General features: G+C 47.7%; 1 protein-coding gene across 1 annotated transcript in view; it reads left to right on the top strand.

Annotated features, from left to right (window-relative positions):
- The window catches only part of LOC137300327 (uncharacterized), a 50,094-nt gene that overhangs the window by 12,857 nt on the left and 21,983 nt on the right, over positions 1-15,254 (top strand). Inside the window, exons 2-5 of the mRNA XM_067969413.1 lie at positions 120-313; positions 9,440-9,603; positions 11,933-12,104; positions 15,132-15,207. Coding sequence (XP_067825514.1) covers positions 120-313; positions 9,440-9,603; positions 11,933-12,104; positions 15,132-15,207 — 606 coding nt within the window. The remainder of the gene's footprint in view (positions 1-119; positions 314-9,439; positions 9,604-11,932; positions 12,105-15,131; positions 15,208-15,254) is intronic.

Genomic DNA, 15,254 nt, shown 5'->3' with positions numbered 1-15,254 from the left:
GCCCTGAGGTAAGGAGGGGGTTTGCTGTAATCCCCCAGTGACTCTGGTGCCCTGAGGTAAGGAGGGGGTTTGCTGTAATCCCCCAGTGACTCTGGTGCCCTCTATCACTTTCCGTGCAGGGAAGAGAACGCTCACACTGCAGAAGGCGAGTGCGCGTGCTCGGGAACACGAGCGTGCTCAGGAACGCGTCCTGCGTCGCTAAGCAACGGTGTGTGGAGTCGCGGAACCCGGCGCGGTCCCCAGAGAGTGCGGCCGGGCCCGGGGACTCGGACACACACTCACAGCTCTCCCGGGAGACTGAGCAGGGTGCCAGGTAAACTCGTTTTATTCTGTCGGTTGGTTGTGCAGTCGGTTTCATTTAATAAACAAACACCGATATTCACTGAGCTGTTTGCCTCGCTGCATTTTCAATTTGCTTCCCCCCCCCCCCACCCCCCTCTGGAAATTAGGAGCTTTGTGTTACAATTAAACACTGGGAGCTAATACTCCTTAGAAACAGCCTTTCTGTTTCTCCCGAAGAGAGAACTTGCATTTATATAGGGCCTTTCATGACCTCAAGATGTCCCAAAACACTTCACCGCCAATGGAAGTACTTTTGAAGTGTAGTCACTGTTGCAATGCAGGAAACGCTGCAGCCAATTTGCTCACAGGAAGCTCCCACAAACAGCAATGTGATAATGACCGGATAATCTGTTTTAGTGATAAGAAGAACTTCCCTGCTTTTTTCTTCGAAATAGTGCCATGGGATCTTTAACGTCCACCTGAGAGGGCAGATGGGGCCTCAGTTTATCATCTCATCCAAAAGACGGCAGTGCAACACTCCCTCAGCACTGCACTGGGGTGTCAGTCTAGATTTTGTGCTCAAGTCTTTAGAGTGGGGCTTGAACCCATGACTTTCTGAGGCCAGAGTGCTACCCACTGAGCCAAGGCAAGGGTAGAGGAAACTGCCCACTTCTCCAGTTCCTACCCAGCCTTAAAACAATTTGCTGTGGAAGCTAAATATAGCCAAAGAATATACTGAGACATTGCATTTGTGATGCTGTTAATTGCCCAGTAAATTCTGGTTGCTACATATTTAATCAATCAGAGTTAGTTCGCATGAGGTGTCAGCGGTGGCTCATGGTAGCACTCTCGCCTCTGAGTCAGAATGTCGTGGGTCCAAGCTCTACTCCAGAGACTTGAGCACATAATCCAGGCTGACTCCCCAGTGCAATACTGAGTGAGCACTGCACTGTCGGAGGTGCCGTCTTTCGGATGAGACATTAAACCGAGACCCCCTCGTGTAAAAGATCCCATGGCACTATTTCGAAGAAGAATAGGGGAGTCCTCCCCTGTGTCCTGGCCAATATTTATCCCTCAACCAACAACACTAAAAACAGATTATCTGGTCATTACCACATTGCCGTTTGTGGGACTTTACTGTGTGTGAATTTCTCCCGCACTTCCTTACATTACAACAGTGATTACACTTCAAAAAAACAAAAGTACTTAATTGGCTGTAAAGAGCTTTGAGACGTCCTAAGGTCATGAAAGACGCTATAGAAATGGAAGTCTTTTTCTTTTCATATTAGTCACCGTGGCCAGTAGCTGAGTTCTGTTGGGTCAGTAAAGTCCAATGTTGTGAAACGGGACTGTGCTAATTTGTAAGTAATCAGATATCAACTAGCGTAAGAATTCATGAATGACGATGTGCCTGTAGCCTGTGCCTGCACCGCAGATGCCACTCGTGTTACCGTGTGTTTTGTGGCAAACTGCAGTGCAGACAGCAGTTCATCCATGAAAAGGCGGTGGAAGCAGATTTAAAAGTAACTTTCAAAAGGGAATTGGATAAATACTTGAAAAGGAAAAATTTGCACAGCTATGGGGAAAGAGCAGGGGATTGGGACTAATTGGATAGCTCTTTCAAAGCACCAGCACAGGTATGATGGGCCGAATGGCCTCCTTCTGTGCTGTAAGATTCTATGATTTCACTGATCTGCCCACATGTCCCCAGAGCTTGTGTTCCACAGAGACAATGTATTTATGCACATTATCCTGCTCAAAGATATCTGTTGAGCAGGAAAATTGAGGGTTAGAGCAATATTAGTAGCACTGCATTTAAGGGGAAGCTAGATGAACACTTGATTTTCTTTGCCCAAGGGAGGGAGGGGAAGAATCTTACTGCTCCTTAACATAGAGGATCAAAGGGTGGTGATGTTGAGGGGAAGGTTCATGATAGAATAATCAACAACAACAACTTGCATTTATATGGCGCCTTTAATGTAATGAAACATCCCAAGACGCTTCACAGGAACGTTATCAAACAAAATTTGACACCAAGCCACATAAGGAAATATTAGGACAGGTGACCAAAAGTTTGGTCAAAGAGGCAGGTTTTAAGGAGCATCTTAAAGGAGGAGAGAGAGGCGGAGAGGTTTAGGGAGGGAATTCCAGAGCTTAGGGCCTAGGCAGCTGAAGGCAGGGCTGCCAATAGTACAGCAATGGAAATCGGGGATGCGCAAGAGGCCAGAATTGGAGGAGGGTAGAGATCGCGGAGGGACGTAGGGCTGGGGGAGGTTACTGGATGAAGTGGGCTTGACATGGTGAATGGCCCTTACTTACCCTGGATCTCCTTATGTTCTTATCTCTGTACACAGGCCCAACAAGGTCTGGATGCCCAGCAACCACAGCAGTTTTCATGTGGAGCCTCTGTCCAGTAGATGCCCTGGCCTTGTGTAGATAACACCACTTGTTTTTTTTCTTACCTGTGCACTACGATTCACTGTGTGTTCCCTCTTCTAACTCACTATCTACATCCTAGCTACCGTACTGAGGGGTTACAGTATCAACAGAGGCTCAGTGGCAACGAGCTTGCCTCTGAGTCAGAAGGTCGTGGGTTCAAGTCCCACTCCAGAGACTTGAGCACATAATCTAGGCAGGCATTCCCAGTGCAGTACTGAGGGAGTGCTGCACTGTGTAAGGTGCTGTCTTTCGGATGAGATGTGACGCTGAGGACCAGCCTGCCCTCAGGTGGACATAAAAGATCCCATGGTACTAGTTCTCCCTTGTGTCCTGGCCAATATTTATTCCTCAACCTACATCAATAAAACAGATTATCTGGTCATTATCACATTGCTGTTTGTGGGACCTTGCTGTGCTCAAATTGGCTGCTGTGTTTCCTACATTACAACAGTGACTGGACTTCAAAAGTACTTCATTGGCTGTAAAGCACTTTGGAACGTCCCAAGGTCATGAAAGGCACTGTATAAATGCAAGTCTTTCTTTTTTATTTGGGATTACCCGACTAGTGGGTAAACTGTGCTTTCACTTTAATTCATCACTTTTTGCACTGAAACATCCAACTGATTATCAGTCGCCCTTCCTCGGTCTTCATGTTTCAACTCCAGTTGTTGCACTTTTATTGAAATTGAGTTCCAAGTTCTATATTTTACATATGTTTGATAGGGTGGAATTCAGCTGATTTTGTCGGACTGCAATTTCTTAATCTTTGCGCTGTTTAACGTCAGAATGAGCTGGTTGAAATGGGAGTGTTGGCCAACTGGAAGCCCAGTCTGTGACATCAGACACCCCATTGTGTGAGGAATAGGAACTTTAAGTCCGTCACGTTCCAGCACCAGATCAGGTGTAATTGGATGTCCTTCGAGTGCTGAAAGTGATTGGAGGAGCTGCTGACTGTTTTCCATGTGAAAGGTCACGAGGTGACAGTCAAAGCCAATGCTCTGCTTCAGTTTATGTCACTTGATGTCATTGAGTAAGGCTCCATATCTGCACTTATAACTCCCGTTCTAATAACATGAAAGATACAAAAATGGTAATAGAATTAACAAGATCCAAAGTTGTTTTTAAATTTCAATTCAGGGAATTTTTTCTGCTCATTCAGCTGAGAAATGTACACGTTGGCAAATGGGTAATCACTTTCCATTTGTTGCATCCAATGTCGCCATCAAACACGGCCAGGGCAGGTACAGTACAGGTTAGATAGAGAGTAAAACTCCCTCTACATTGTCCCATCAAACACTCCCAGGGCAGGTACAGCACGGGTTAGATACAGAGTAAAGCTCCCTCTACACTGTCCCATCAAACACTCCCAGGGCAGGTGCAGCACGGGTTAGATACAGACTAAAGCTCCCTCTACACTGTCCCATCAAACACTCCCAGGGCAGGTGCAGCAGAGGTTAGATACAGAATGACTTGGATGAAGGAACCGAATGTATGGTTGCTAAATTTGCTGATGACACAAAGGTAGGTAGGAAAGTAAGTTGTGAAGAGGACATAAGGAGTCTGCAAAGGGATATAGATAGGTTAAGTGAGTGGGCAAAAATTTGGCAGATGGAGTATAATGTGGGAAAATGTGAACTTGTCCATTTTGGCAGGAGGAATAGAAAAGCAGTATATTATTTAAATGGAGGGAGATTGCAGAACTCTGAGGTACAGAGGGATCTGGGTGTCCTAGTACATGAATCACAAAAAGTTAGTATGCAGGTACAGCAAGTGATTAGGAAGGCAAATGGAATGTTGTCATTTATTGCAAGGGGAATGGAATATAAAAGTAGAGATGTTTTGCTACAGTTGTACAGGGCATTGGTGAGACCACATCTAGAATATTGTGTGCAATTTTGGTCTCCTTATTTAAGAAAGGACATAATTGCTTTGGAGGCGGTTTAGAGAAGGTTCACTCGACTGATTCCTGGGATGAGGGGTTATCTTATGAGGAAAGGTTGGACAAGTTGGGCCTGTATATACTGGAGTTTAGAAGAATGAGAGGTGATCTTATTGAAACATATAAGATCCTGAGGGGACTAGAAGGGGTAGATGCTGAGAGGATGTTTCCCCTTGTGGGAGAGACTAGAACTAGGGGCCACATTTTAAAAATAAGGGGTCTCCCATTTAAGACGGAGATGAGGAGAAATTTTTTCTCTGAGGGTCGTGAGTCTGTGGAACTCCCTTCCCCAGAGAGCGGTGGAGGCAGGGTCATTGAATATTTTTAAGGCTGAGTTAGATTGATTCCTGATTAACAAGGGAGGCAAAGGTTATAGAAGGTAGATGGGAAAGTAGGGTTGAGGTTGCAATCAGATCGGCTGTGATCTTATCAAATGGCAGAGCAGGCTCGAGGGGCCGAATGGCCTACTCCTGCTCTTAATTCGTATGTTCGTCCATTCGTAATAAAGCTCCTTCTACACTGTCCCATCAAACACTCCCAGGGCAGGTACAGCAGAGGTTAGATACAGAGTAAAGCTCCCTCTACACTGTCCCATCAAACACTCCCAGGGCAGGTACAGCATGGGTTAGATACAGAGTAAAGCTCCCTCTACAATGTCCCATCAAACACTCCCAGGGCAGGTGCAGCACGGGTTAGATACGGAGTAAAGCTCCCTCTACACTGTCCCATCAAACACTCTCAGGACAGGTGCAGCACGGGTTAGATACGGAGTAAAGCTCCCTCTACACTGTCCCATCAAACACTCCCAGGGCAGGTACAGCACGGGTTAGATACGGAGTAAAGCTCCCTCTACACTGTCCCATCAAACACTCCCAGGGCAGGTACAGCACAGGTTAGATACGGAGTAAAGCTCCCTCTACACTGTCCCATCAAACACTCTCAGGACAGGTGTACAGCATGGGTTAGATAGAGTAAGGCTCCCTCTACATCTCTTTCAATAATGAGCATTAATCCCAATCTATGAAGAGCATCCCCTTGCAGGGGGTTGTAGAGTTTTGTCCTGCATTAAATCAGGAAAATTTCTGTATTATATTTCACCTATAGATATTTAGATAGTTAGTATATGAGAATTAAAGATTGGCTTCAAATTTTTTTATTTTTTTTCAAAAAATATACTTTATTCATAAAATTTGCAGCAATACATACAATACAGTTGTCATATCACATTCCAAACATACACAATACAGATTTTACAATTTGCAAGTACAGTTCAATGAACACATTGGACATAATTACAGTTCATGGCACTCTAGGGTGCCTCATTGCAATACACTCAATACACATTTTTGATAACAGGTACGTTACAGATTCTTTCCAGCTTCATTACAGATTCATTACAGTTATATTACATCAGTTAGAATTTTACATTCTGCCCAAGGGAGTTTTTCCCTGATCGCAGCCCCTCGGTATACAATGGCGGGAAGGCTCTAAACGGTTGCCTTTCCCCACAGAGCCTTTGCGGCGGCCGCACCCATCCTCAGTGCGTCCCTCAGCACGTAGTCCTGGACCTTGGAATGTGCCAGTCTGCAACACTCGGTCGAGGACAGCTCCTTGTACTGGAAGACCAGCAAGTTTCGGGCAGACCAAAGGGCGTCTTTCACCGAATTGATGGTCTTCCAGCAGCAGCTGATGTCCGTCTCAGTGTGCGTCCCCGGGAATAGCCTGCAGAACACAGAATCCTGTGTTACGGAACTGCTTGGGACGAACCTGGACAGATAAATGCTTCCTTTGTCTCTGTGACTGAGCCTGGGGGGAATGCTCAAAACTGTCCTGATTCAGCCACAGTTTCAATGAGAGTGAACAGATTTCCTTTGTTGCCGTTGCCATCTTTATACAGAAACTGAGTAGCTTAACTTCATTTGATGGCTGGGCTATTATTTCTTATAAACTTTAATATATTCAAGCTTGCAAACTGGACGAAGTAGACAAATTCATTTTCTATAACGCCTAACCTCTCAGGAGTATCTGTGGAGGAGGTTAATTAACACCAGTGACACAAAAGGCTTCCTTCGATATAAAGGCACTGCCGCAGCAAATCATTAGTTCATTGTTCAAGTTCGGTCTCTGTGAAATGGCCAAAAATATCACATTAGGAAATCTACAAGACTCTGTTTCCTCCAGAAATCTTGCATATTATCTGACTCTTCCAAAGAAGACATCTTAACCCCTTGCCGCCTGACTCAGTCTTTGTTGTTTTCTAATTATTTGTGCCATCATAGTCTTGCAGGGACTTACTGCTTTTGTGTAATTATCCTACCTTTAACTGAATCTATTCGTCTTAGCCTGAATGCAATGGTCTGACAGCGAGGTATTTATCCCCTTTCAGAGCAGACAGGAGGACGTGATGGGCCTCGCAAGTGTTCTCAGATGCGCTACATTGTAATTAAAGGGTAATTGTTAATCCTGTATACGACCCATAATAGCGCAGGTTTCACTTCTGTCTTCCCAACTCACAGTACAATTTTGCCATGTTTATACCTTTCTAATTACAGTCCCCACCACTCAAAACGTCCAAGTTTAAAACGGGCAGCCGCTTATATAGTCCAAAAAGTGCTAACCATTATCCATTTGCATTAACGTCAATTTCAAAGTTGCCGGTTATAGCGTCTTAAGCGCTCCGTTTATTTAGGGCAGAAACAGCTGTGCTTACTCACTAGATTGCACCTCATTAAGATGCACTGAATTTAAGAACAATTGTAAAAGTAAGTAAGTAGCAACTCGTTAATGTTCAGTTACCTTTTGTGTACTTAAACCCTTCGCAGCCCGTCTAAATGGTGTTGGGTCACAGTTTGTACTAAGCACAGACTAAACTAAATTTAGATAAATCTGCAGGGCCGATTGGAGCTAGGAATAAACGGGCGAAAGGTCACTGCATGGAGGGACCATTCTTGTTATACTGTAGCGTATTGTAATAGCGCTACCACGTTATACCGGCCATTGCGTATAGCGGTGAGACCACTTTCGCACGAAAGCACCCATTAGAAGCGGTGGACTCGATGTTGTTTCACATTGGACATATGAGGAGAGGTTGAGTAGATTGGGACTCTACTCATTTGGAGTTCAGAAGAATGAGAGGCGATCTTATCGAAACATATAAGATTGTGAAGGGGCTTGATCGGGTGGACGCGGTAAGGATGTTCCCAAGGATGGGTGAAACTAGAACTAGGGGGCATAATCTTAGAATAAGGGGCCGCTCCTTCAAAACTGAGATGAGGGGAAACTTCTTCACTCAGAGGGTGGTAGGTCTGTGGAATTTGCTGCCCCAGGAAGCTGCGGAAGCTACATCATTGAATAAATTTAAAACAGAAATAGACAGTTTCCTGGAAGTAAAGGGAATTAGGGGTTACGGGGAGCGGGCAGGAAATTGGACATGAATTTAGATTTGAGGTTAGGATCAGATCAGCCGATTGGCCTACTCCTGCTCCTATTTCTTATGTTCTTATGTTCTTGGGTGCACTTTTCTCCAATTCTCACCATACGTATCAAGATGTTCCTGGCTCTAAACATCTATCCCACAAGGTTTTCTTTCTGACGTCTTATGCTGTCAAAGTTGTACAGAAAACATTGATATTTATTGTTAGCAAGGCATAAAAGCAGAGCCGAGTCTCCAGTATGGAGTGATAGAGCGAATCTAAATGTAAATGGCACACTCCGAGGGACCCCCTGCAAATATTGGCGCAGTCCGAGGGAACCCTTCCAAACATTGGCGCAGTCCGAGGGAACCCTTCCAAACATTGGCGCAGTCCGAGGGAACCCTTCCAAACATTGGCGCAGTCCGAGGGAACCCTTCCAAACATTGGCGCAGTCCGAGGGAACCCTTCCAAACATTGGCGCAGTCCGAGGGAACCCTTCCAAACATTGGCGCAGTCCGAGGGAACCCTTCCAAACATTGGCGCAGTCCGAGGGAACCCTTCCAAACATTGGCGCAGTCCGAGGGAACCCTTCCAAACATTGGCGCAGTCCGAGGGAACCCTTCCAAACATTGGCGCAGTCCGAGGGAACCCTTCCAAACATTGGCGCAGTCCGAGGGAACCCTTCCAAACATTGGCGCAGTCCGAGGGAACCCTTCCAAACATTGGCGCAGTCCGAGGGAACCCTTCCAAACATTGGCGCAGTCCGAGGGAACCCTTCCAAACATTGGCGCAGTCCGAGGGAACCCTTCCAAACATTGGCGCAGTCCGAGGGAACCCTTCCAAACATTGGCGCAGTCCGAGGGAACCCTTCCAAACATTGGCGCAGTCCGAGGGAACCCTTCCAAACATTGGCGCAGTCCGAGGGAACCCTTCCAAACATTGGCGCAGTCCAAGAGACCACCTGGAAATATTGGCACCTCCGAGGGACCTGTCATGCAAATATTGGCGCACTCCGAGGAACCCCCACCCCGACATAAATATTGGCACACTCCAAGGGACCCTTCCTGCAAATATTGGCACACTCCGAGGGACCCCCTACCGCCCCCCCCCAACTTTAAAAAAAAACATTGCTACAAATGCAAAAAATGTTCTTTATTAGCATTCAGTAACAGGAATAATCTGTAGTAACAAGAATACAGAAAAGATACCACAGTCTGATGCCAGACAAACCTAGATCTGCCCTCTCTGATCACCAGGCCCCCTTTCCCCCCACCCCTCCTCATAAATCCCGAGGGGGTCCAGCCACCGCAGTTCTGAAAACCGAGGCGGTGAAGTAACTTGTTGTTTAACTTCTCCTTTATCCTAGGACCATGGCGGCAGTGGGACGACTCCCCAATGCCGTGGACGAGACCCTGTGTGACAGTGTGGTCTGTCAGCACCCACTGTGCTGGGAAACCATGAGGCGGCTGGAGCGCGGGCTTCCTCGCCTCGGCTTACGGTCCGTCCCCAAAATCCCTCCGGAAAGCGAAGGTAAAGGCATGGGAGGCTGAGTGGGGCGATTCCCTGGCATGATTAACATCAGTGGAGATACAGTCAGTAACACAGGGCACTGGGGGAGAGGGGTTACTGAGTGACAGTGTGAGGGAGCTGGATTAACATCAGTAGAGATACAGTCAGTAACACAGGGCACTGGGGGAGAGGGGTTACTGAGTGACAGTGTGAGGGAGCTGGATTAACATCAGTAGAGATACAGTCAGTAACACAGGGCACTGGGGGAGAGGGGTTACTGAGTGACAGTGTGAGGGAGGGGGATTAACATCAGTAGAGATACAGTCAGTAACACAGGGCACTGGGGGAGAGGGGTTACTGAGTGACAGTGTGAGGGAGGGGGATTAACATCAGTAGAGATACAGTCAGTAACACAGGGCTCTGGGGGGAGGGGTTACTGAGTGACAGTGTGAGGGAGCTGGATTAACATCAGTAGAGATACAGTCAGTAACACAGGGCACTGGGGGGGAGGGGTTACTGAGTGACAGTGTGAGGGAGCTGGATTAACATCAGTAGAGATACAGTCAGTAACACAGGGCACTGGGGGAGAGGGGTTACTGAGTGACAGTGTGAGGGAGGGGGATTAACATCAGTAGAGATACAGTCAGTAACACAGGGCACTGGGGGAGAGGGGTTACTGAGTGACAGTGAGGGAGCTGGATTAACATCAGTAGAGATACAGTCAGTAACACAGGGCACTGGGGGAGAGGGGTTACTGAGTGACAGTGTGAGGGAGCTGGATTAACATCAGTAGAGATACAGTCAGTAACACAGGGCACTGGGGGAGAGGGGTTACTGAGTGACAGTGTGAGGGAGGGGGATTAACATCAGTAGAGATACAGTCAGTAACACAGGGCACTGGGGGGGAGGGGTTACTGAGTGACAGTGTGAGGGAGCTGGATTAACATCAGTAGAGATACAGTCAGTAACACAGGGCACTGGGGGGGAGGGGTTACTGAGTGACAGTGTGAGGGAGGGGGATTAACATCAGTGGAGATACAGTCAGGGAGGAGGGAGTAGGATTGTGATTCTCCCCTCCCCCCCCCAAACAACAACAACAACTTGCATTTATATCACACCTTTAACGTAGTAAAAGCACTTCACAGGAGTTTAATCAAACAAAATTTGACACGGAGCCAAAGAAGGAGATATTAGGACGGGCGACCAAACGATAATGATCCCAAGGCCGGAAAATCCACATGTGTGGTTGTGATTGTGAAGAGAGGGCGGGTTTGGGATTGGGCTTGGCTTTTCTGCACTCTATTGTCCAATAAGAGGTCAATACACAGGCATAGGATTTCCACTTAGTCCAATCCAATGGCTTTCCAGCAGGGGTCACTGGGTCGCAATCAGGAGCGGAAACCCTCCCTCTACTGAAGGTACACTGAAGCTTGCTACACCCACCACCCCCCCCCCCCATCACCCCAGATAACAGCGCAGACCAATCAAACTGTTGCTTATTAACCTCCTCCAGCCCCACAACCTTCTGAGAACTCTGTTCCTCCAATTCTGGCCTGTTCTCCCTGATTTCTTTCACTCCACCACGCTGTGCCTTCAGCTGCCTAGGCCCCAAGCTCTGGAATTCCTTCCCTAAACCTTCCCCGCCTCTCTTCCCTCCTTTAAGACGCTCCTTAAAACCTACCTCTTTGACCAAGCTTTTGGCCACCTGTCCTAATATCTCCTTATGTGGCTCAATTTTTGGCTGATTACACTCCTGTGAAGCGCCTTGGGACGTTTTACGATGTTAAGGGCTCTATATAAATGCAAGTTGTTGTTTTGTGGCTGAGTGCCAGCCTGGGCAGTGCATTTAAGCCATTGCGATCGGATTTTCCAGATGTTCCAAAACTGAACAGCGAGGGGTCCAACTCATTGGCTGACACAGTGGTGTCAATAGACTCTCTGAGAGTAGATCGGGAGAAACGGTTTCCAGTGGCAGGAGGGTCGGTAACCATAGGACACAGATTTAAGATAATTGGCAAAAGAACCAGAGGGGAGATGAGGAGAATTTTTTTACTCAGCGAGTTTTTATGATCTGGACTGCACTGCCTGAAAGGGCGGTGGAAGCAGATTCAATAGTAAGTTTCAAAAGGGAATTGGATAAATACTTGAAAAGGCAAAATTTGCAGTTCTATGGGGAAAGAGCAGGGGAGTGGGATTAATTAAATAGCTCTTTCAGAGAGGCGCCACAGTCACGGTGGGCCGAATGGCCTCTTTCTGTGCTGTACGATTCTATGAAAGGAAGTTGGAGCATTGACTGGACTCTGAATGCACCCTGTGTTTGAGATTCTTTGCCTGTTGCTTCATTTTGCAGATGAATTGCCGACGCTGAGTATATTGGAACTCCCCCAGTGGAATGCAGACAAGGTTATCGATGTACCGGATCTACTGTCACGGAAAACAACTGCCAGCTCACAGCCCTTTGAAACAGCCCGTCCCAGTAGCCCGCAGTCTATCAGTATGATGGGCAGCAGCGTGGAAGGCAGGTGAGGGCTTAAGAGGATTGGGGGGAAAGTTACCAGCCACTGAGGTAGAGGTGCCGGGATTGAATTTGAGCAGGAATCAGATTTGAGATTCGTGCCCCACTACAAAATTATTTTCTTTTAAATCTTGAAATTTAAAGTGACAAAAAGGCGGGGGGTTGGGGGGGCTATTTTAAATTTAATCCGCCCATCGGAAAACTGACAGGATCGGGTGCAACGCTGGTTTTACACCTCGCCCGATTTTACTCTCCATTAAAGTCAATTGGGCGGGGTGTAAAATCGGCATTCCACCCGATCCTGTGGGTTTCCCGCCCGGCAGGTTGGGTTAAAATTACTGTAACCCCCAAAGAGGTTGGAAAGAGCCAGAGGAAAGGTTGCCAATCCTCCAGGACTGTCCTGGAGTCTCCAGGAATTAAAGATTAATCTCCTGGAGACTGCAACCTGGGAAAAAAAATCACAGCGGCATTAAAAATATGTTTTCTTTACATTTTCTTTGAACACCATTGGTTATAAAAATATTGGAGATAGGAAAAAAAGGCTGTTTGATTGGGTGGGCGGTTGGAGATGGGAGATCATGTGACGAAACCTCCAGGAATACATCCAACCAGAGTTGGCAACACTGGGAAGATCCCACATGCATCCTGCAGTTTCATCACTGCAGTGGGGCCCATATATATCGCACTGCTTCATTCCTTGCAAAGAGCCTGCATGAAATCCTGCAGTCTCACACATGTACACGCTCTCTCACACATGTACACGCTCTCTCACACATGTACACGCTCTCTCACACATGTACACGCTCTCACACATGTACACGAGGTCACACAAACATACGCAGTCTCACACAGTACACGCAGCCACAAATGTATGCCATCTCAAACAGTCACATGCAGTCTCACATACGTACGCGGTCTCACTCGTGCACACATTCTCATGTGTACGGAGTCCCATATGCGTACACGCAGTCTCGCGCACCCATGCAGTCTCAAACGCCCACGCAGCCTCTCACACATACACACAGTTTCACACACATACGCTGTCCCGCACACGTACGCGCAGTCTCACACCTACGCTCAGTCTGACACACGTTCGCACTCGCACGCGTAAGTGCAGTTTCGCACACGTACGCAACCTCGCACACATATGCAGTCCAGCACTCATACGCAGTCTCACACCTACGCGCAGTCACACAGCTACGCACAGTCACACACCTACACTCAGTCTGACACACATACGCAGTCTGATACATGTACGCAGTCTCACGCGTACACGCAGCCTCACACGTACGCAGTCTCACACGTGTAAGCAATCTCTCACGATCCCGTGGCCTCACGCGTACATGCAGTTGCACACATGAATGGGATCTCAAACATGCACAGGCGGTCTCATGCACGTATGCCATCTCACATAGGTACACGCAGTCACACGAGTACACATTCTCACATACGTACGCAATCTCACACAAGTACACACACACATATGCAGTCTCACACACATGCGGAGTCTCATTCGTATACACACAGTCTCACATACATATATGGTCTCACACACGTACATGCAATCTCACACATATATGCTGTCTCACATACAGCATATGCGCGATCTCACATACACGCAGTCTCACACACATAGACGCAGTTGCACACGTACGGGATCTCAAACATGCACATGCAGTCTCATGCCATCTCACAAACATATGCCGTCTCACGGGTACACGCAGTCTCACACAGGTACATGTAGTCTCACACAAGTACGCAGCCTCACACACGTACGCGCAGCCTCACACACGTACGCGCAGCCTCACACACGTACGCGATCTCACACACGCACACACACTCACACATATGCAGTCTCACACATACGCGGAGTCTCATTCATATACAGTCTCACAAAGGTACACGTAATCTCACACACGTATGCGGTCTCACATAGGTACGCGCAGTCTCACGTACGTATGCGATCTCGCACACGTACACGCAGTCTCACACACAAGTACGCAGTCTCACACTTAGGAAGTCTCACACGTGTGCCCTCATCCTCACACACGTGCGCTCAGTCTGACACACGTGCGCTCAGTCTGACACACGTACACAGTCTGACAAACGTACGCACAGTCTCACACACGTACACAGTCTCGTGTCGCAGTATCACACATGTACGCAATCGCACACGTATGCAGTCTCACACGTACGCAGTCTCACATACTTAAGCTGAGTCTCATTCATGTACACGCAGTCTGACACCCATGCACACAATCTGACACCCATGCACGCGGTTGCACACCCGTACGCGCGGTCTCATGTGTACACGCGGTCTCACATGTGTACACGCGGTCTCACACGAGTACATTCAGTCTCACACATACACAGTCTCACACTCGTACGCAGTTACGTCGCAGTCTCACACACGTCGTAGTCACACACATATGCAGTCTCACATACGTAGGTGGAGTCTCATTCATATACACACGTCTGACACGTGTGCATGCAGTCTCATACATTTATGCAGTTTCACACGCGTGCATGCAGTCTCATACAAGTACATGTCATCTCACGCCCATACGCGGTCTCACGCACACGCAGTCTCACGCATACGTGGTCTCATACACATACACACAGTCTGACGCATACACGGTCTCACACACATGCACGGTCTCACGTACATACGGTCATGCACATATGCGGTCTCACACATACACGCAATCTCACATGCACACACAGTCTCACACACGTACACGGTTGCTTGAGGGTGACAAAAGTTTTAATTTTTGGCCCCGGACCTTCCATTGACAGAAGTGCCACCTCTTTTACATTGCAGCAGTGCTGCTGAAGTCAGGGCAGCTACAGATGCCACTGTTCTAATATAAAGGGGCGTGAGAATGGGTCAAGGCACAGTGTCCAGCGGCACAGAGCAAGTTGGGCTTCTCACTGGATTCTACCTGCCTGTATTAGTCCAGGTGCATTTAAGTCTCAGTTCGGCCCAGGCTGTGTGTCTCTGTGTGAAACTAATGTCAGATTCCCGCTGTTGCAGTTTGGACTATTTGCGATTCATCAGGAGTCGTTCCTATTCTCCCGGAACCAGGATACATTCAGCTTCTCTCAGAAAGGTTGGTGTGAAGGGTGGGGGGTGGGGGAGTGGGTAGGGGGGGTGGGG

Source organism: Heptranchias perlo, chromosome 31 (assembly GCF_035084215.1).
Source record: "Heptranchias perlo isolate sHepPer1 chromosome 31, sHepPer1.hap1, whole genome shotgun sequence".
Lineage (NCBI taxonomy): Eukaryota > Metazoa > Chordata > Chondrichthyes > Hexanchiformes > Hexanchidae > Heptranchias > Heptranchias perlo.
This window is presented reverse-complemented; position numbering and strand designations above follow the sequence as displayed.